Below are 20,835 nucleotides of genomic sequence, written 5' to 3' on the forward strand. Positions count from 1 at the left end.
AGCCCACCCTGGCACCGCAGGGACCCCGGCCCAGCCCCGGTGTCCCCTGGGCACAGCGGGCACACGGGCTCGGAGCGAACTCTGGCTCCTTTATTTTGTCACCAACGTCCCCCCGGCGCTGTCGCCACCCCCGAACCCTCCCAGCCCGAGCTGGGGCACCGGGACGGGACCGGGACGGGATTGGGACCCACCGGGAGGGACCGCGGCCCCGCCAGCCCCACTCGGGCGGGGCTGTGACTGCAGCGATGTCCCCGCTGAGCGTCCCGAGGTCCCCCCACAGCTTTTGGGGGACCGGAGCATCCCTGGGGACACTCCCGGGGACACTCCCGGGGACATCTCTGGGGACACTTTGGGGACATCTCTGGGGACCTCTCTGCTCCCAGCGCTCGGAGCGGGGCGAGAGGCACCGGGCGGGATCCCCCAGGCGGGGACAGCGGGGCCCAGGGTGTGACCGCAGCCCCGGGGCGCCAGCCGGAGCCGTCACTGGCACTTTTTGGCGCGGGCCAGGCCCGGGCCGGCCGGGGGCACGAAGAAGGCCGGGGCGCGCAGGCAGCGCAGCGCCAGCAGCTGCGGGCCCAGCGCGTACAGGACGTTGGAGAGCAGGAAAGTCCAGAGCACCTCCTCGGGGGTCTGGTACGGGAACGGCGTGCGGGAGTGCAGCGAGGAGCCCAGGTGGGCGAACTGAGCCTGCGGACACCGCGGTGGGGCGGGCCAGTGACGGGGGAGCGGCCCCAAAAGGTGCGAGCCCCCCGCCCCAAAGGGTGCAAAGCCCCGGCCCTAAAAGGTGCAACCCCCAAGCCCGAAGAGTGCAATCTTGTCCCCAAAATGTGCAAAAATCCCGGCCCCAAAATGTGCAAAAATCCCGGCCCCAAAGGGCGCAGACCCTTGGACCTAAAAGGCGCAAATCCCCGGTCACAAAGGGTGCAAAGCCCCGGCCCCAAAAGGTGCAAAGCCCCAAACTCGGAGGGGTTTCTGGCTCCAGCCCATCCTATCTATAGCCCTGCGTCTCTCTCCATCCTATTTCTGTCCCACTAATCCCGGGTTCTGTCCAAATCCACCGAGGCCGAGGCAATTATCAGCCAGCCAAGCAAGCTGCTCCACTTGCAGCTGCGGCTGCGGCTCTGCCCCCCAAAACCGGGATCTGCCCCCCAAACCCGGGATCTGCCCCCCAAACCCGGGATCTGCCCCCAAACCCGGGATGTGTCCCCCAAATCCCGGATTTACCACCCCAAAACAGAGCCCCAACCCTTTACCCTTTTCCTGGTTGTGATTTTTCCCCCCAAATCCCGGGATTTTGAGGCCGCCCCGTTTGGGACTTTTCCCCCCCAAATCCCGGGATTTCAGGACCCCCTTTTTGGGATTTTTTTCCCCCAAATCCCGGGGTTTTTGCCGCCCACCTGCGCCACGGCTCCCGCGAACACCAGGCTCCAGTCGGGCAGCCAGGAGCAGCCGGGCACGGCCAGCCCGTAGATGGCGAGGATGAGGAAGGGCAGCAGGTAGAACAGGTAGATCAGCATCTGGGGGACACCCAATTGTCACCCCCGGGTGGCTCCGGGGGCACCTGGAGGGGGTCCCGTGCTGTCCCCCCCCCTCACCTGCACTTTGGGGTAGCCCACGGGGTCGCGCAGGTAGGGCTCGTGCAGGTACGTGTAGTCAAAGCAGGAATCGGCCGGGCAGTCCAGCACCACCTGGGGGCACAGGGGGGCGAGGGCAGGGGACCCTCCCTGGGACCCCCAAAACCTCCCCAGGATCCCCGAGATCCTCCAGGACACCCAAAACCCTCCCCGGGACACCCAAGCCCCTCCAGGACACCCCGAGCCCCTCCAGGACCACTCCAAGCCCCTTCAGGACCCCCCGAGCCCCTCCAGGACCCCCCGAGCCCCCCCAGGACCCCCCGAGCCCCCCCAGCCCTCACCATCCCCCTGAAGAAGGTGAAGGCTGCGGTGAGGATGAGGATGAGGATGAGGAGCAGGTCCTGGGGCCGCTGGTAGAGGCGTTTGCGCTGCTCCTCTGCGATCTGCCAGAGGAATTCCGGGGTTTTTGGGGTCCGCACCCCCCGATCCAGCCCTGGGAGCCCCCAGACCCCCCGCTCCGGCCTCACCTGCTCGGGGCTGAGGCTCGGCCGCGCCCGGGGCTGCCGGAACAGCCGGAGGCCGGCCCAGGTGAGGAGGAGGAGGTAGGGCAGGTTGAGGAGGAAGGACGGGCTCAGCTCGGGGCTGTATTTCCCTGCGGGAGAGAGCGCGGGGTGGGCGCGGAGCCTTCCTCCCCCTCCCCCTCCCCCTCCTCCTCCCGGGGGTCGGGCCCGGCCCGAGCCCCCTCCCCACGGCCGTACCGATCAGGTTGCCCAGCAGGAAAACCACGGCGCTCATCAGCAGCGAGCCCAGCCAGAAGAGACCCAGCCCCCGGTAGCTCTTCCTGCGGGGACAGCGGGAGCCCCCTCCTCAAAATTCCGGATTTTCCATTGCCCCCCTTCCCCCGGCTTCACTCCCGAGCCCCCTCCTCAAAATTCCGGATTTTCCACCCTCCCCTTCCCCCCGGTTCACTCCCCAGCCCCTTCCTCAGGAAATTCGGCATTTTCCACCCCCCTTGCCCTGGAATCACCCCCCCGAGCCCCCTCCTCAACATTCAGGATTTTCCCGCCCCCCGGAGCCCCCTCCTCGGGAAATTCGGGATTTTCCAGCTCCCCGAGCCCTCACCAGATCATTTAGTCCCCTCCTCAGGAAACTCCGGAATTCTCCCCACCCCGCCCCCCGCGCCCCCTCCCCAGGAATTTCGGGGTTCTCCCGAGCCCCCGCCCACCTGCGCCCCGCGGCCGCGGCCATGGCCAGGCACAGCCCGTAGTGCACGGTGCCGTCCCAGTAGCAGGTGAGGAGCCCGTGAGCCGTGCGCAGGTGGGGATCGCCCTGCGGGGACACCGGGGGGTCACACCGGGGCTGGGGACACCGGGAGGGTCGCACGGGGGTCCGGGGGTGCCGGAGCCGCGCGGGGTGTGCGGGGTGTGCGGGGCAGGGCGGCACCTCCCGCACGTAGAGCTCCACGAAGCCCGAGATGAGCCCGTCCTCCTCCAGCGCGATCAGCAGATCCACGGCCGATGTGAAGGAGAACACCACGAGCACTGCGGGGAGCGGGGGGCTCCGTGCGGGGTCCCCAAAACCCCAAATCCCACATTCTTGCTCCCTTCAGGGTCCCCAAAACCCCGAATCCCACATTCCTGCTCCCTTCAGGGTCCCCAAAACCCCGAATCCCGCATTCCTGCTTCTGCAGAGCCCCCCAAACCCCGAATCCCACATTCCTGCTTCTGCAGGGCCCCCCAAAACCTCGAATCCCGCATTCCTGCTTCTGCAGGGCCCCCCAAACCCCGAATCCCGCATTCCTGCTCCTGCAGGGTCCCCAAAACCCCAAATCCCACATTCCTGCTCCCCGCGGGGTCCCCCAAAATCCCAAAACCCACATTCCTGCTCCCCGCGGGGTCCCCCAAAACCCCGAATCCCGCATTCCCGCTCCCTTCAGGGTCCCCCAAAACCCCAAATCCCACATTCCTGCTGCCTGCGTGGTCCCCCAAAATCCCGAATCCCACATTCCTGCTCCCTGCGGGTCCTGCAGCTCCCCCCGGATCCCAAATCCCAGATCCCAAATCCCTGCTCTGTGTGAATCCCACTGATTCCCCTCAGATCCCAAATCCCTGCTCTGTGTGAGTCCCACCGATTCCCCTCAGATCCCAAATCCCTGCTCCATGGGGTCCCCCAACCCCAGACCCCAAACCCCAGCCCCAATCCCACCCCGGGTCTCACCGCAGAACAGGGGGTCGTGGACGAGGCCGACGCCGCCGGTGAGGATGAGGAGGGCGAGGAGGCCGAGGAGCAGCAGGGCCGCGGCCAGGGCCAGCGCCGGGGGGCTGCTGTGGGATCGGGGCCGCTGCAGCTCCGGCGCGGCCCCAAATCCCCCATCCCCATCAAACAGCCCCGACCCCGCCGAGCTCGGGGATCGGGATCAGACCCCGCACCCAGCGCGGGGAAGGGGCGGTGTCTGTCTGTCCTCTGAGGGGGGAAATCTGGCTCTGGGAATGGCCCAGAGGGAAATCCCAAAAGGGGGCAAACCCCAAGGGTGAATCCCAAAAGAAAAGGGATGATCCTAAAAGAAGGGATGATGGGATCCCAGCAGGGACTGGGAATGGGAAAATCCCAAAGGAAGAGTGGTTGTGACATCCCAGCAGGGACTGGAAGCGGATAAAATCCCAAAGAAGGGTGGGTGTGATCCCAGCAGGGACTGGGATGGGAACGGGGCCGGAGCAGCCCCAGCGGGTCCCCCTGTCCCTCTCCAGGCTGTGCGTTCGGAAAAGCCCCAAACGAGCCCCAAACCCCGCTGCGATCGCCGGGAGCCGCTCCCGCAGCCCCGGATCGGGAACTGCGGGCGGGCAAAGCGAAAGCGGCGCTCGGTGACAGCGGTGACAGCGGCGGGGACACGTCAGCGACAGCAGGGACACTCCGGGAGGGGCAGGGGTCACCCGAGTTCCCGGGACTTGGGCTCCAGGCCGGGATCACCCCAATTCCCGGGATTTGGGCTCTCCGGGAGAGGCTCTGGGGGTCTGAACTTCCCGAGGGGATTGAAAAGCAGCGGGGAAACCGCACCTGCAGCCGCCTTCCCATGGAACACCCGGATCGAGGTGCCTGACCCCGACTGGACCCTCTGACCCGGGACAGACCCAGCCTGTCCCGGGCTGGATTCCCAGATCCAGGACAGACTCAACGCCCCCTTCCCCGGGAAGGACCCCATTCCCCATTCCCCTTTTTCATTCCCCGTTCCCTTTTCCATTTACCCTTCCCCATTCCCGTTCCCTGTTCTCCACTCCCAGGGTCTCTCCCATTCCCGGGGGTCCCTCCCGGTCCCCACTCCCTGTTCCCCATTCCCAGGGGTCTCTCCCCGTTCCCCATTCCCGTTCCCCATTCCCCATTCCCGGGGGTCTCTCCCATTCTCGGGGCCCCCCCCGCTCCCGTTCCCCATTCCCGGGGGTCTCTCCCATTCCCGTTCCCCATTCCCGGGGGTCTTTCCCATTCCCGGGGTCTCTCCCATTCCCGGGGGTCTCTCCCATTCCCGTTCCCCATTCCCGGGGGTCTCTCCCGCTCCCGTTCCCCATTCCCGGGGTCTCTCCCATTCCCGGGGGTCTCTCCCGCTCCCGTTCCCCATTCCCCGGGTCTCTCCCCGTTCCCCATTCCCGGGGGTCTCTCCCATTCCCGGGTCTCTCTCCCGCTCCCGTTCCCCACTCCCGGGGGTCTCTCCCATTCCCGGGGTCCCTCCCGGTCCCCACTCCCTGTTCCCCATTCCCCGGGTCTCTTCCCGTTCCCCATTCCCGTTCCCCATTCCCGGGGGTCTCTCCCCGTTCCCCATTCCCGGGGGTCTCTCCCGCTCCCGTTCCCCATTCCCGGGGTCTCTCCCGCTCCCGTTCCCCATTCCCGGGGGTCTCTCCCGCTCCCGTTCCCCATTCCCGGGGGTCTCTCCCGCTCCCGTTCCCCATTCCCGTTCCCCATTCCCGGGGTCTCTCCCGTTCCCGGGGTCCCCCCCGGTCCCCACTCACTCCAGGGCGCTGAGGGCGCTCAGCCCGAAGGCCGCCGGGAGGGCGAGCAGGGGGGCGGCCAGGGCGGCCGGGCCCGCCGGGAGCTGCATCCCGGCCCCGCCGCAGCACCGGGCCCGCGGACTTCGGCCCCGGCCCCGGCCCCGGCCCGGGCAGCGCCCTTAAAGCCACAGAGCCGCCCGGAGGCGCCGCGGCACGGCGGGACAGACAGACAGACAGACAGACGGACGGACGGGGGGACAGGGGAAGGACGGGGGGACCCTGGAAGGGCGGGAAGGGAATAAGGAAGGACTGGGATCAGGAATGGGATCGAGAATGAGATCCAGGGAAGAACTGGGATCTGGGACTGAGATCAGGAATGGGATCGGGAATGGGATCCAGGGAAGGACTGTGATTGATCTGGGACTGAGATCTGGAACTGGGATCAGGAATGGGATCGGGAATGGGATCGGGACTGGGATTGATCTGGGACTGGGATCCGGGACTGAGATCAGGAATGGGATCGGAACTGGGATCCTGGGGCTCCAGGCTCCCAGATTTTGGATTTTCCCTGGATAACCCCACCCCCTCCTCACCCTGCAATGGTTTTAATTAAAAGCCAAGCCCTCGACTCCGTAATTAACAAAATTAGCAAAGAATCACATCAAGTATCCCAAGAACAAAATCCAGCTATTTTTCCCCTGAAAATGCTTGGAAAACCCAACTCCAGGGCAGCCTCCCACCCTAAGAGAAAATCCCTCTCTTCCCAAAAAACTCCACTGATTAAACGTAAGGAACAAACAAGTTTGATTTTATTTACAGACTCCATGAACAAAATTTCTATTTCCAGAGGGTTTTTTTTTCCATTTTTAGGACAACAAAATCCAACTGGATTTTTCCAAAGTGTGGTGCTGGAATTTTGGGTCTTCGTCATTCCAAAGCACAGGAGGTGTTGGCAAAATCCCCGGGAAGGGAATAAATCCCCCCTGGACCCATCAAATCCTGGAATTCCCAACGGATCCAGGCCAGATCCGCCCGTCCAGAGGCAAAACTGGAGGCACTGGTTCCCCAAATTCCCCGAAATCTCTTGGATCTGGGATTCCAAGATAAAATCAGGGAATAAAATCCCCACCCCCTCCTGGAGCAGCCATTCCCAAAAATCCCAAACTCCTCGGAATTGGAGTCCCCTGGGGGATTTTTGGGGCTGCTCCAAACCCTCCCCGTGTCCCCAGAAAAAGCTGGGAAGCTTTTCCATGGGGGAAGGAGGAGACGTGATTCCAAAAAAAGCCAGATAACATCAGGAGAAAAGAGATGGATAATGCAGAATTCCCAGGAAATCTGTTGGGAAAAGCCATCCTCAGTAGTAAGGTCGACGTGGGTTGTTCTATAGGGAGAAAAAAACAAACCATGGGAAAATCATCAGGATTGGGGATTTTATCCCAAAAATCATCACCTGGATTCTCTGCGAAAGCCACTGGAATGAGACATTTTCCAGCTTCTTTTCCCCAAAATTAAAGGCAACTTTTGTCTGGAAAGGGAAAAGGGAAACTCCAAGCTTGGTTTTGCCCCCTGGAAAATGGTAATTCCAAAGGAATAATGGGATTTGTGGAGCAGCTTCCCTTGGCAGGGGTTTAACTGGGATAAAGCTGGGAATAAAACTGGGATTTGAACGGAAAAAAAACGGGAAGGAGAATTCTGCAGCCAGGGAATACGGGGAGGACGATTTGGTTCAGGATGAGGAGAGCGATTCCATCCAAGAGGAATTTCCCAGCTGCCAACATTCCCAGAGCTACACCAGGGATTCCAGGGATCTGTCCCTGTGCCTGCCCGGGTTTGGGACCCTCCCATTCCCATGGATCCGTCCCTGCCCCATTTCCATGGATCCATCCCTGCCCCGTTCCTGAGACTCTCCCTCATCACTGGCTCTGCTCTGTCCCATCCCATCCCATCCCATCCCATCCCATCCCATCCCATCCCATCCCATCCCAATTCCCACGATCCCAATTAAATCCCATCCCAATGGGCTGGGCTGGAAGCAGTATGCCGGCATCATGCGCTTGTGGAAGCCTCGTACTCACTAACCCCCTCCCATTACCAATCCCATGACTGCATTCCCGCTATCCCAAACCCATGATCCTGATCCCATTCCCGTTATCCCGTTGTTATCCCATTATCCCAATCCCATACCAGGGGATTAGGCCGGATGCGGTGCGCCAGCATTGTGCGCTTGCGGGAGGCCTCGTACTCACTCATTGTTCCCATTCCCATTCCTGTTATCTCATTTCCATTATCCCATTCCCGTTATCCCAATCCCATTCCCATTATCCCATTGCCATTATCCCAATCCCATACCAGGGGATTAGGCCGGAAGCAGTAGGCCAGCATCACGCGCTTGCGGAAGGCCTCGTACTCACTCGTTGCTCCCATTCCCATTCCCGTTATCCCGTTCCCGTTATCCCGTTCCTGTTATCCCAATCCCATTCCCGTTATCCCAATCCCATTCCCGTTATCCCGTTCCCGTTATCCCAATCCCATTCCCGTTATCCCAATCCCATTCCCGTTATCCCAATCCCATTCCCGTTATCCCATTCCCGTTATCCCAATCCCGTTATCCCAATCCCATTCCCGTTATCCCATTATCCCGTTGTTATCCCGTACCAGGGGGTTGGGCCGGAAGCGGTAGGCCAGCATCATGCGCTTGCGGAAGGCCTCGTACTCGTCGTCCTCCTTGGTCAGCTCTGCCGGGCGCTCGATCCCGAACCCGGCCCCGTCCATGGTGGTGGTGCCCCTGCGGAACACCGGGAATGGCGCGGCTCGGACACGGCTCGGACACGGCTCGGACACGGCTTGGACACGGCTCCGCCCCCGGGAATTCCCACGGGAACTGCGCCCCCGGGACCCTCCTGGATCTGCACCCAGACCCCCAGGGCCTGCCGCTGGATGGGAGCAGCGATTGGGTTCCTATCCCAAATTCCCAGGGTTTGGATGGGGGCAGGGATTGGGTTCCTATCCCAAATTCCCAGGGTTTGGATGGGAGCAGGGATTGGGTTCCTATCCCAAATTCCCAGGGTTTGGATGGAAGCAGGGATTGGGTTCCTATCCCAAATTCCCAGGGTTTGGATGGCAGCAGCGATTGGGTTCCTATCCCAAATTCCCAAGGTTTGGTGCTGGATGGATGCAGGGATTGGTTTCCTATCCCAAGTTCCCTGGGAATTTGGACAGAAGCTGATCCACCTGAATAAAACCTTTGGAATACCCAAAGTGGGAACAAATCCCAACATTTCTGGGCACGGAATGAAATCAAGACTCGTGGGATCACACCAAGCTCTGATCCTGGCTGGAATATCCTCTACTGGATGTGCTTCCCACGGTTTTTTAAGATATTTTCATTATGACTCCAAGGAGAGCAAATACTCCCAGGAATTTCTGATTTTAAGGATTTAATCCTGGGAGAGGGGAGGTGCAGACAGGAATTCTTAGAGCTGCACTTCCCTGTGGAAATTTGGGTCAGAAATTCAGGATTTGGGGGCTCAGCCAATTCCAGCTACAGCCACAAATCCAGGAGAAAATCCTCCCCACAAAAAAAAATCAGGAATTTTTTCTTGGGCTGAATTTTCCATGCTCAGGTGAGAAATCCCAGCTGGGCTGCAATTCCAGCAGCAATTCCCAGAAAACATGAAGGAATAATCCATAGGGACACTCACTTGCTGACAGGGTTTTTAATTCCCTGCCCATCGGATCCCAGTCCCTCTCCTTCCTTCCATCCCATTTTCATCAGCATTTGGTATCCGATGTTTTCCACCGTCAGCTTGAATTCCTTGTACTCGGAATAATCCGGCTCCCGACCCTCCTGCAGGGAAAAAGCAGGAAAAACGGGGATTTCTTAATCCATGGATCATGGGAAAAGCAGTTTTACCCTCCTAAACTGTGATTTTGGGAAAGAACTGCCAGGATTTCCCAGGATTCCAACAACAGCTCCGGAATTCCAGGTTGTTTCCTGGATCCAGCCTCAGATCCGGTTCTTTCCCAAGCCTGAATCCCAGGGAATGTCAGGCCCCGTGCTGGAAAACAGGGATGGGGCAGCTCCCAGGAATTCCAGGGCTTGGGAAGGACTGGGAGGTGCTGGAGTTGCACCATTCCCAAAATTCCCATTTTCTTCCCAGCTTGGTACCCACTGATCCCAAAGAGGAACCAAGTGGGAGGTGTGTCTGGAATTCCAGAAAAAATCCCAAATTGTGGAATTCCAGAGAGGAAAGGGACCTTAAAGCCCATTGAGTTCTGTGGGCAGGGACACTCCCCATGATCCCAGGATGCTCCCAGCCTTCCTTGGGCACTTCCAGGGATGGAGCAGCCACGGATCCTTTGGGAATTCCACCCCAAACATTGCCCCATTTCTGTGCTAACAGTGGGAACCTGATCCCTGTTTTTCCCTGCAGGAATGGCTGGAGCAAGGAGAGCTGGAGGAATTCCCAGCTGTGGGATGGGTCGGGAGCATTCCCAGAACCCCAGGAATCCTCACCTTGAGTGCCTTGAAGGTCTCCATGAACTTTTCCAGCTCGTCGGGCGGGAGGAAATCCCCGATGAAATGTTTCCCTCGGCCCATCTGGGTCAGCTGCTCCGCCCACTCTGCAAAAACAGGACAACTCCGAGCTCAGGGAAAATCCCCTGGGACTCCTGGAGCGTCCCAGGGATGCGGGACATCCCCAGGCTGAGAACCCATGGAGAACCCCTTGGGATCTGTGCAGCATCCCAGGGATTCCAGGGGAATTCTGGAGCACGAAACCTCCCAGGAATGCACAGTGAGAACCCCACTCTGGAAAACCATGGAGAGAACAACCCTCATGGAGAATCCCTTGGGATTTGTGCAGCATCCCAGGGATTCCAGGGGAATTCTGGAGCACAAAACCTCCCAGGAATGCACTGTGAGAACCCCACTCTGGAAAACCATGGAGAGAACAACCCTCATGGAGAACCCCTTGGGATTTCAGGGACATTTGGATTCCAGGGGGATTCTGGAGCACAAAACCTCCCAGGAATGCACAGCGAGATCTCTGGAAAACCACGGAGCATCCCTTGGGATTTGTGGAGCATCCCTGGAGGGACTGTCCCTAAAACTCCCAATCCATGAGGATGGGATGAAATTCCCAATCCCACCCACCCCAGTGCTTCCCAGGGACGGAATTGCTCTGGAATTCCCAATCCCACTCACCCTGATGCTTCCTAGGGATGGAATTGCCTCTGGAATTCCCAGTCCCACCCACCCCAGTGCTCCCCAGGGATGGAACTCCTCTGGAACTCCCACCCACCCCGGGTCTTGTCCATCTCCATGCGGCGCAGGCGGTGCTCCCACGTGCCCAGCTCGCTGTCCACCTCCTCGTCGCTGTCGTAGCCGTGCTGGTGCTGCTGCAGCGCCCGCTCCCACAGCAGCTGCATCTCCTGCATCGCCCGCTTGTGCTTCATGATCATGTCGTACATCTGCTGCATCTGGGAAACACACAACGCGGCCTTCAGCCTGGGAAAATGGGATTTGTCCTGGGAAAAATGGGGTTCGGCCCAGGAATCCCGGTGGAGCACAGCCCGCTCCACAAAAAATGGCTCCAAACCCTAAAGAATCCCAAATCCCAGCCCCAAAAGGCAGGAGAGCTGTGCCTGTGCTTCATGATGAAGTGGTACATCTGCTGCATCTGGGAGTCATGGAAAAATGGGATTTCTCCCAGGAAAAATGGGATTTGTCCCAGGAAAAACGGGATTCAGCCCCAGAAAAGCTCCTCTGGGATCTGGGATTTTAGGGCTGGAAAAGCCCTCAATCCCAAACCCTCTGCTATTCCTGCAGATTCCAGCCCCACGCTGCTCCCAGGGACTCCATGATGGAAAACCTTTGTTATTCCCACGGGAGGGAACTCAGGGAGGATTTTTGGGATTCACCTCCTGCTGCTCCTTCAGCTGCTTCTTCTGGGCCTCCGAGAGCTCCGTGACTCCCACCAGTCCCACGGGCTTGCCCTTCTCGTACCCCAGACCCTTCAGGTCCTGAACTGCAGGGAAAAAACAGGGAAAAACCTCTGGAAAAACCTGGGAGATTGGAAAAATCTCTGAGGGGGAATGAAAGGGAATAAAAGGGTGGGAAAAGAAAGGAAAGAAAAAAGGAATTCTGTTTGTAATTCTCACAGAGCGAAAGGGAAAATAAAACCGCAGGGAAGAAATGGGATTGACAGCAGAGAACTTGATCCATGTCCATCTCAGGAAATAAAAAATGACTCTGGAGCCAGGAAATTGCCAGGAAAACCCGACCCCGCTGAGAGGTTTCTCTCTCACCTGAGAGGGGAGAGGGAGAATCCAGCTGCTGCACCAGCTGGGGCAGGGGCAATTCCACCTTCTCCTCCTCCGGCCCCCACCGGCTCTTCCTCTTCTTTTTGGTGCTGCCCGGAGCAGGACTTGGGGCCACGGATGGATTTGGGGTCGCGGCAAGATTTGGGATTGCAGCTGGGTTTGGGCTCACGGCTGGATTCGGGACTGGGGCAGAGTTTGGGATCGGGGCTGGACTGGGGGCCAGCTGATCCGGAGGGGAGGTGGAGGATGAGGAGGGGGCAGGAGAGGCCGAAGGAATGGGCAGAGCAGCGGGAACAAGGGGAACGGGGAGAGGCAGAGGCGGCGGGACGGGAACGGGGAGAGGGGGGAAGCACACGGGGGAGGGAGAGGCCTCGGGGCTGCTTTTCCGTTTGAGGCCGCATTCCTGGGGATTCCCGGGAAACGGGGAGCCCCCGGGGGCAGCCCGGGCCCTGCGGAACTCCTCCAGCTTCTGGCGGTAGTAGCGGTGCCCTTTGCTGTGGGGCTCGTACAGGAACCTGCCAACAACAACGGTGCCAGCTGGGAATTCCTGCCGGAACGATCACAGAACATTCCCAGAACATTCCCACAACAGCACTCCCGGCTCTGCAGCTCCACTCAGAGCACGGATCCAGCCGTAAAATTCCCCCCTGGAATGATCACAGCACTCCTGGGGCATTCCCGGCTCTCCTCAGAGCAAGGATCCAGCCATGGAATTCCTGCCTGGAATGCCCAGAGCACACCCAGAACATTCCCAGAACTGCATTCCCGGCTCTCCAGCTCCACTCAGGGCAAGATCCAGCTGTGGATTTCCTGCCTGGAATGCCCAGAACATTCCTAGATCATTCCCAGCTCTCCAGGGCTGGGATCCAGCAGTGGAATTTTCCTGCCTGGAGTGCCCAGAACATTCCCACCTCTCCTAGGCTGGGATCCAGCAGAGTTTCCTCAGGAATTTTCCTTCCTGCAATGCCCAGAGCATTCCCAGCTCTCCAGGGCTGGGATCCAGCGCTGGATTTTTCCCTCCTGCAATGCCCAGAGCATTCCCAGCTCTCCAGGGCTGAGATCCAGCGCTGGATTTTTCCCTCCTGCAATGCCCAGAGCATTCCCAGCTCTCCAGCACCATCCCGTGCATTCCTGCAGCCAGTGCAGCTTCCACCGGCATCAGGGAGCACAATCCCATAAAGGAGAAACAGCCCCAAAAATCAGGAACGTGCAGATTCCTCTGCACCCCAAACCTGAGCACCTCAACTCTCACTGCTCCAAAACCTCAACCTAAAAATTCCTGGGACTTTCCCTTGAAATTCCCTGGAAAAAAGCCCCCAAAATCAGGAATTTCCGTATCTGAAGGCAGGGTTCTCCCTGCTGTTGTGCAGGGCAAAGTTCCCACCTCAGCTCCCCAAACCTGAGCACCTCAATTCTCGCTGCTCCAAAACCCCAACCTAAGAATTCCTGGGACTTTCCCTTGAAATTCCCTGGAAAAAAGCCCCCAAAATCAGGAATTTCCGTATCTGAAGGCAGGGTTCTCCCTGTTATTCAGCAGGGCAAAGCTCCCCAAACTTGAGCACCTCAAGCCCCGCTGCTCCAAAACTTCAACCTAAGAATTCCTAGGATTTTCCCTGAGAACTCCCTGGAAAAGAAGCCCCCAAAAGCCATGAATTCTGCCCGCCTGAAGGCAGGGATGTCCCTGCTGTCGTGCAGGGCAAAGCTCCCACCTCAGCTCCCCAAACCTGAGCACCTCAATTCTCACTGCTCCAAAACCCCAACCTAAGAATCCCCAGGGCTTTCCCTTGAAATTCCCTGGAAAAAAGCCCCCAAAATCAGGAATTTCCATATCTGAAGGCAGGGTTCTCCCTGCTGTTGTGCAGGGCAAATTTTCCACCTCACCTCCCCAAACTTGAGCACCTCAATTCTCACTGCTCCAAAACCCCAACCTAAAAATTCCTGGGACTTTCCCTTGAAATTCCCCAGAAAAAAGCCCCCAAAATCAGGAATTTCCATATCTGAAGGCAGGGATGTCCCTGCTGTTGTGCAGGGCAAAGTTCCCACCTCACCTCCCCAAATCTGAGCACCTCAAGTCCCGCTGCTCCAAAACTTCAACCTAAGAATTCCTAGGATTTTCCCTGAGAACTCCCTGGAAAAGAAGCCCCCAAAAGCCATGAATTCTGCCCACCTGAAGGCAGGGATGTCCCTGCTGTTGTGCAGGGCAAAGTTCCCACCTCATCTCCCCAAACCTGAGCACCTCAATTCTCGCTGCTCCAAAACCCCAACCTAAGAATCCCCAGGGCTTTCCCCGGGGATTCCCTGGAGAACCAGCCCCACACCGCAGGAACTGCCTGTACCTGAAGGCAGGGTTCTCCCTGTTGTTCTGCAGGGCAATGGCCTCCACCTCGGGCCCGCCTGCAGCCACGAACTGCGCCAGCTTCTCGGCCGAGTTGCGCGTCTCCTGGTCGGCTGGGGGGGAAACTTTAGGCAGGGATTAGTCCTGGGCCCAGCTCACCCCAGCCCAGCTAACCCGGCCTAAGCACCCCAGAGAGGCCTAGAGTCGGGTTCAAAGGGGGAGAATCGGTACAAAGGAACAGTTAAAAAGTGCAAAACATCACTTGAAATCCCAGTTTGGGTGCAGGGGTGGGGAATAAGGATCCCAGCGAGGCCTAAAGCCGGGTTTAAAGGGGGAGAATTGGCACAAAGTGGCACAAAAATTTCTGTCTAAACCCGAGTTTGGGAGCAGGGACAGAACCTCAGGATGCCAAGAGCACAGTTATGCCAAAAGCCAGGTTTGAAGTGGGAAAATTGGTGCAATGAAAGCACAAAAGCTTCAGCTTAGGCCTGGCTTTGGGGAGCAGGGATGGGAGAGATGAGAGGCAAGGCAGCTTTGGGCTCCCAAATCCCAAATTTTCCCTGTGCCAGGCACTTTTCTGTAGGATTAAAACACTTAGAATTAAGCCTAATTAAAGGCTTTGTAATTTTTCCCTCTATCAGGCACTTCTCCATAGGATTACAGCACCTGGAATAATCCCTAATTAAAAATTTCGGATTTTTCCCTTGTGCCAGGCATTTCTCCACAGGATTACACCGCCCAGGATTATCCACATTTCAAGATTTTGTCCCTGAATTTCCCAGGAACGAAAGGAAATCCTTTGGAAAATTCCAAATTCCCTATAAACCCACTTAATCCCCCTCTCACTGCACCCCCTGGAGGCGGTTTCAGAGGAAATTCCCTATGGAAAATCCCAAATCTCACCTGGAAAGGGTGGATACTCCAATAAAATCCAAAAAAAAAAAAAAAAGAGGAGAAAAAAAAATCCCCTTTTCCTAAATTTTCAGTGTTGGAGAATTATTTTGGAATATTTTTGACAACAGCAAAGAAAATCCCATTCAAAATCCCAGGAATATTTTGGGAATCCACGTTTTTTGGCACAAGGATTTGATTCTCCTTCCAGCTGGGAATTTTCTTTCCAGGCAGCCAAATTTCCACCCCAGTCCCAAACCAATCCCAAATTTCCCTCCTGCCGTTGCCATTCCCCAGATTTTGGTGGGAATTACCTTTTTGGGAAGAGGCTGCCTGGGAATTTTGATTTTCTTTCCTAATTTCTGCCACTTTCTTCCTGTAGTAAAGGAATTCTCTGCTGTTCTTATCATGCAAAAACCTGGGAAAAAGGGGGATAAAAAGAGGCGTAATTATACAAATATTGATCTTCTGGGATAGAAACAACTCTAAATCCCACGCAGAAAAATGGAGGAATTACTCAGAATGCACCTAAACCATGGAATTAGATTCTGGAGTTTTAATCCAAGGATTTGCATCCAAATTTCTGTTGATTGAAAGGAAATTTAGGAGGAATCTTCTGCCCACCAGTGCTGGGATTAGAAAACTCTTCCATACATCAAATCCAAACATTTCCACCCTTTAAATCCAAACGTTTTCGCCCCTCAGATTCCAAATTTTCTCCCCTCACAGGAAGAAGAAGACATCCAAACATTTTCTCTCCTGAGGGAAGAACAACAAATCCAAAATTTTCCCCCTCAAATCCAAACACTGTCTCCCCTCAGATTCCAAATTTTCTCCCCTCAGGGAAGAACAATGAACCCAAACTTTCCCCCCTCAAATTCCAAATTTTCCCTCTCAAATCCCAAATATTCTCTTCTCTGGGAAGAACAATGAACCCAAACCTTCCCTCTCAAATCCAAACATTTTCTCCCCTCAAATCCCAAATTCTCCCCCTCAAGGAAGACCACCAAACCCAAACTTCTCCCTCTCACAGGGAACAACCCCCAGCCCCCTTTCCTGCCCTTTTCCCCCCAAATTCAGCATTCCCAGGGGACAAACCCTTCCCAGACTCACCAAAAAGCAGGATTGTCCTTGCAGCCCCCTTTCCTGTCCTTTTCCCCCCAAATTCAGCATTCCCAGGGGACAAACCCCTTCCCAGACTCACGAGAAAGCAGGGCTGTCCTTGTAATCCCCTTTCCTGTCCTTTCCCCCCCAGATGCATCATTCCCTGAGGATAAACCCTCCCCAGACTCACCAAAAAGCAGGATTGTCCTTGTTGCCCCCTTTCCTGTCCCTTTCCCCCCAAATTCAGCATTCCCAGGGGATAAACCCTCCTCAGACTCACAAAAAGGCAGGGTTGTCCTTGTTGCCCCCTTTCCTGTCCTTTTCCCCCCAAATTCAGCATTCCCTGGGGACAAACCCTCCCCAGACTCACGAGAAAGCAGGGTTGTCCTTGCAGCCCCCTTTCCTGTCCCTTTCCCCCCAAATTCAGCATTTCCTGAGGACAGAACCCTCCCCAGACTCATGAGAAAGCAGGATTGTCCTTGTAGCCCCCTTTCCTGTCCTCTCCCCACCGCAAATTCAGCATTTCCTGAGAACAGAACCCTCCCCAGACTCACGAAAAGGCAGGGTTGTCCTTGCAGCCCCCTTTCCTGTCCCTTTCCCCACCCCAAATTCAGCATTCCCTGGGGAAAAACCCTCCCCAGACTCACGAGAAAGCAGGGTTGGCCTTGCAGCCCCCTTTCCTGTCCTCTCCCCACCCCAAATTCAGCATTTCCTGAGAACAGAACCCTCCCCAGACTCACGAGAAAGCAGGGTTGTCCTTGTAGTCCTCCATGGCGACCTTCTCGAGCTCGGGGCCGCCCTCAGCCACGAACCTGGCCAGCTTTTCCACCACCTGCCGCGTCTCCGCGTCCTCTGGGGGCAAAACTTTAAGGAGGCTGTCAGTACTTGGGGTTCAACTGCCCCCACAACGGGAAACAGGGAATTACTGCCGGGAGCCACGGCGCAGACACACGGCAAGGCGGGGAGAGAAAGGATGAAACGGGGCACGCAGTTGTAGAGAGGCGTTCACAGCAAAGTTCCTCATTTCCTGAGCTGCCCCGGGGGATCCCACGGGGAGAATCTAAGCTTTGGGGTGGGGGGAGGTTAAACCTCATCCCATTCCTGCTTTTTCTGCTGTCCTAAGATTTCCTTGGACACTTTCACAGCTTTTCTGGGAATTCCAGCCCGTTCCAGCCAGGAATTCCTTCCCAAAATCCCACCCAAATTTCCCTTTCTCAGTTTAAATCAATTCCCCGCGTCTTGGAATTCCCATCCCAAATCCACTCCCTGTGCCCTGTTCCTCCATCCCTTATCCCAAATCCCTCTCCAGCCCTCCTGGAGCCCCTTTAGGCTCCGGAAGCAGCTCCAAGGTTTCCCTGGAGCCTTCCCTCCTCCCAATTTCGCTGGACATTCCAGGGACTGGGAATCCACCAGCCCATCCTAGTTTGGAGGTTTCAGTTGCACCCAGCTCATCCCAGCTTTAACTGGGGCAGAGTTGGCTCCTACTGAATCCTACCCCATTCCCCACTAGAATCTAGCTTTAATCCCTGAGGGGATCCCAAACTGATCCCTGTTCCAGGGCCTGAACCCACCCCATTCCTGAGGAGAACTGAGGGAACCCTGTCCCTGCTGCACCCCTATCCCATATCTGAACCTCATTCCTGAGGAGAACTGAGGGAACCCTGTCCCCACTGCACCCCTATCCCATATCTGAACCCCACCCCATTTTCCCCTGGGCCTGAGGGAACCCTGTCCCTGCTGCACTCTATCCCAGGACCTGAATCCCACCCCATTTTCCCCTGGGCCTGAGGGAACCCTGTCCCCGCTGCACCCCATCCCAGGATGGCCATTCCCATCTGCAGCCCCGAGCAGGAGCTGCCACTGACCTTTGATCTCCAGCCACTGCTCGTAATCCTCCTCGTCGTCCTCGTCGGGGCCCTGGAAGACGCTGAGGCGGCTGAGCACGGGCCCGGCCCTGGGCGGGGCGAGGCTGCGGGCCTGCAGCATGCGGCTCAGCGCCTGCCCCGGCCGCTTCCCCAGCAGCCCCGGGGGCTTCTTCCCGGCCTGTGGCGCCGGGGCATTCCCGGGGTTGTTCGGGGCGTTGGGGGCGCTTTCTGTGGGGAAAACAAAGGGAATTATTATTGGGAGTTCTGGGTTTGGCGTAGGAAAGGCTCCAGGCCTGCCCCGGCCGCTTCCGCCCGGGCTGTGGGGCTGTGGCGCTCCCCGAGCTGTTCGGGGCGTTGGGGGCACTTTCTGTGGAGGAAACGAAGGGAATTATTATTGGGAGTTGTGGGTTTGGGGCTGGGGCATTCCCGGCACTGTTCGGGGTGCTGGGGCCACTTTCTGTGGGGAAAACAAAGGGAAATCGTTATTGGGAAATCTGGGTTTGGGCTGGGAAAGGCTTGAGGCCTGCCCCAACTGCTCCCTCCCGGGCTGTGGGGCCGGGGCATTCCTGGCATGGTAGGGGGCACTTTCTGTGGGAAAAACAAAGGGAAATTGTTATTGGGTTTGGGGTGGGAAAGGCTCCAGTCCTGCCCCAGCTGTTTCTTCCCCACGTTGGGAGCTGGGGCATTCCCAGAATTTTTGGGGCGATTTGGGGCAGTTTCTGAGGGGAGAATGAAGGGCACAGAGTTCCTGAGAATTCCAAGTTTGGACTAAGAAACGAAGGACCTACCAGCATTGGATTTTTCCTTCTGGAGCTTCAGGAATTGCTGCAGGAAGCTCCCATCGTTCACAAACTTGTTGGACACAGAGGCCTCGCTCTCGGAGCCATCATCGCTGAACAGGGACAGGAAAACAGGAGCTGGAATCTGGGAGCTTCCCTGCCCTTCCCATGTGGGATTGGGGACAGGAAAAACTCCTGGAACTGGTCATTTTCCTCACCTACCACCGAATTCCCAAAAGAACCCCAAATCGCCTTCCTCCTCCATTAAAATTACGATTTTCCTCCCTCAGCTCCCTTCCCGCCCCTCCCCGTCTGGCGGGCAGATTCCCGGCACGGATCCCCACGTACTCTCCGAGCAGCGGGAGCTGCGGGATGCTGAGGGAGTTCTGCCGCGCCTGCTGCTCCAGCCGGGCCTCGATCTCCCGTTTCTTCTGGGCAATCAGCTCCTCCTGCTGCAGGATGTTCACGCTCGTCTTGGCCGACTTGGACTGCGACACGCCGAACCACCGGCTGGCCTTCCCTGAGGGAAAAGGGCGGGAATTAACTCGGGAACTGTGTGGAATGAGGAGCCATTCCCTCTGAGGGAAAAGGTTGGAATAAGTCTGGGAATTGTCCAGAATGATGGGCGCATTCCCTGAGGAAAAAGGCGGGAATTAACTCGGGAATTGTGTGGAATGAAGGGCCATTCCCTCTGAGGGAAAAGGGCGGGAATTAGCTCGGGAACTGTGTGGAATGAAGGGCGCATTCCCTGAGGGAAAAGGGAGGGAATTAGCCTGGGAATTGTCCAGGAATCAGGAGCGCATTCCCTCTGAGGGAAAAGGCTGGAATAAGTCTGGGAATTGTCCAGAATGATGGGCGCATTCTCTGAGGAAAAAGGCGGGAATTAACTCGGGAATTGCCTGGAATGAGGGGCACATTCCCTGAGGGAAAAGGTAGGAATTAACTCAGAAATTTTCCGGAATCAGGGACCGGTTCCCTAAAGGAAAAAGGTGGGATTTAACAGGAGCCATCCTGAACAGAGGGCCGCATTCCCTGTGGGAAAAAGGGGGGGAATTTATGGGGAAACCATCCCGAATCAAGGCTCGTATTTCCTACGGGAAAAGAGGGGTCCCGAAACAAGGCTTGCTCTCTCTGTGGGAAAAGGGAAGGAATAAACTGTGGGAACATACCAAACTCAGCTTCCCAATAGAAAAAAAAAAAGAAAAAAATCAGCAAGGGGGTCTCCAGGAACCACCAGCTCAGCTTTCCTGAGAGAAATGAGAGAGGGAATGAATGGCTAGGTTTCCTGTGGGAAAAGGAGAGGAAAAATCATCAGTGGAGCCTCCCCGAATCACCGGCTCTGTTTCCCTGATTGAAAAGAGGAGGAAAAATAACGGGGAGACCGCCCCGGACCCCAGGCTCGGCTTTCCTGTGGGAAAACGGGGGGAAATTTAGAGAGGAGCCATCCCGAACCAGCAGCTCGGCTTCCCTGGGGGAAAACGAGCGGGAAACGAACGCGGGGATCCATCCCGAACTCCCGGCTCGGCTCCGCTGCGGGAAAAAAGGAGCGAATTTAACCGGGGGGGTTTCCCCAGCCCCCGACTGTGCCGGCACACCCCCGCCCCGGGCGCACACCCCCACCCCCGGCTCCCGGAGCCCCGGGGACGGTGCGGCCGAGCCGGGGGATGGCAGCGAGGCGGGAGGAGCGGGGCAGAGCCCCGGGACGGCCGGAGCAGAGCCAGCAGCGACGGGAGTCGCCCGGGCCGGGCCCTACCTGGCGCATCCCTGTGGTTGTCCATTTTGGAGCCCCCGTCCCAGCGTGCCCCGCGCCGGGCGCGCCGCGCCGGGGGCCGCGCTACTGCAAGCGCCCCTGGGAGATGTAGTCCCTCAAGGGGCCGTCCTGTCGCCCTCCCCGCTCCTCCCGCCCCACCGAGCCCCGCTCACGGGGCCGCCGAACCTCCCCGCTCTGGCGGCTCTGCCGTTACGGTCATTCCCCCGTTCGCCCGG

The 20,835-nt window shown here is 57.7% G+C and overlaps 2 protein-coding genes across 6 annotated transcripts; both read right to left on the reverse strand.

Annotated features, from left to right (window-relative positions):
- Nucleotides 1–339: 339 nt before the first annotated feature.
- TM6SF2 (transmembrane 6 superfamily member 2) lies at nucleotides 340–5,720 on the reverse strand. 3 transcript variants are annotated; one of them, XM_074528848.1, is made up of 10 exons: nucleotides 5,573–5,720; nucleotides 3,792–3,895; nucleotides 3,018–3,115; nucleotides 2,800–2,903; nucleotides 2,333–2,415; nucleotides 2,102–2,226; nucleotides 1,916–2,017; nucleotides 1,596–1,688; nucleotides 1,398–1,517; nucleotides 340–687 (listed from the first exon to the last, which is right to left on the reverse strand). In XM_074528848.1, the coding sequence occupies exons 1-10, from the start codon at nucleotides 5,659–5,661 to the stop codon at nucleotides 481–483; spliced, it is 1,125 nt and encodes a 374-aa protein (XP_074384949.1). In that variant the 5' UTR covers nucleotides 5,662–5,720; the 3' UTR covers nucleotides 340–480. The 3 variants fall into 3 exon arrangements, with proteins under 3 accessions (XP_074384949.1, XP_074384948.1, XP_074384950.1); XM_074528847.1 differs by having other exon boundaries at nucleotides 3,792–3,898; nucleotides 5,573–5,718; XM_074528849.1 differs by lacking the exon at nucleotides 3,792–3,895 and having other exon boundaries at nucleotides 5,573–5,695.
- Nucleotides 5,721–6,338: 618 nt separating this feature from the next.
- Nucleotides 6,339–20,759, reverse strand: SUGP1 (SURP and G-patch domain containing 1). Of its 3 annotated transcripts, none has more exons than XM_074528866.1 (14): nucleotides 20,603–20,759; nucleotides 19,198–19,369; nucleotides 18,859–18,962; nucleotides 18,071–18,298; nucleotides 16,946–17,057; nucleotides 15,416–15,519; nucleotides 14,212–14,335; nucleotides 11,861–12,390; nucleotides 11,474–11,580; nucleotides 10,855–11,032; nucleotides 10,068–10,174; nucleotides 9,253–9,398; nucleotides 8,207–8,336; nucleotides 6,339–6,932 (listed from the first exon to the last, which is right to left on the reverse strand). In XM_074528866.1, exons 1-14 carry the CDS (start codon nucleotides 20,625–20,627, stop codon nucleotides 6,906–6,908), a joined length of 2,094 nt encoding a protein of 697 aa, XP_074384967.1. In that variant the 5' UTR covers nucleotides 20,628–20,759; the 3' UTR covers nucleotides 6,339–6,905. The 3 variants fall into 3 exon arrangements, with proteins under 3 accessions (XP_074384967.1, XP_074384966.1, XP_074384965.1); XM_074528865.1 differs by having other exon boundaries at nucleotides 14,212–14,323; nucleotides 16,946–17,069; XM_074528864.1 differs by having other exon boundaries at nucleotides 16,946–17,069.
- Between the last annotated feature and the right edge of the window lie 76 nt (nucleotides 20,760–20,835).

This window comes from Zonotrichia albicollis, chromosome 29 (genome assembly GCF_047830755.1).
Source record: "Zonotrichia albicollis isolate bZonAlb1 chromosome 29, bZonAlb1.hap1, whole genome shotgun sequence".
NCBI classification, from domain to species: Eukaryota; Metazoa; Chordata; class Aves; order Passeriformes; family Passerellidae; genus Zonotrichia; species Zonotrichia albicollis.

What these genes read in the sequence shown, in the direction of transcription:
- TM6SF2 (XM_074528847.1), bottom strand. Translation starts at nt 5,661, where the DNA reads ATGCAGCTCCCGGCGGGCCCGGCCGCCCTGGCCGCCCCCCTGCTCGCC. An exon ending in GCCGCGGCCGCGGGGCGCAG is followed by an intron (nt 2,416 to 2,799) that starts GTGGGCGGGGGC and finishes CTGTCCCCGCAG; the next exon opens with GAAGAGCTACCGGGGGCTGG. An exon ending in CCTGCTGGGCAACCTGATCG is followed by an intron (nt 2,227 to 2,332) that starts GTACGGCCGTGG and finishes TCTCTCCCGCAG; the next exon opens with GGAAATACAGCCCCGAGCTG.
- SUGP1 (XM_074528864.1), bottom strand. Translation starts at nt 20,627, where the DNA reads ATGGACAACCACAGGGATGCGCCAG. An exon ending in AGGGAGAACCCTGCCTTCAG is followed by an intron (nt 12,391 to 14,211) that starts GTACAGGCAGTT and finishes TGTTGTTGGCAG; the next exon opens with GTTCCTGTACGAGCCCCACA. An exon ending in AGCTGAAGGAGCAGCAGGAG is followed by an intron (nt 11,033 to 11,473) that starts GTGAATCCCAAA and finishes TGTGTTTCCCAG; the next exon opens with ATGCAGCAGATGTACGACAT.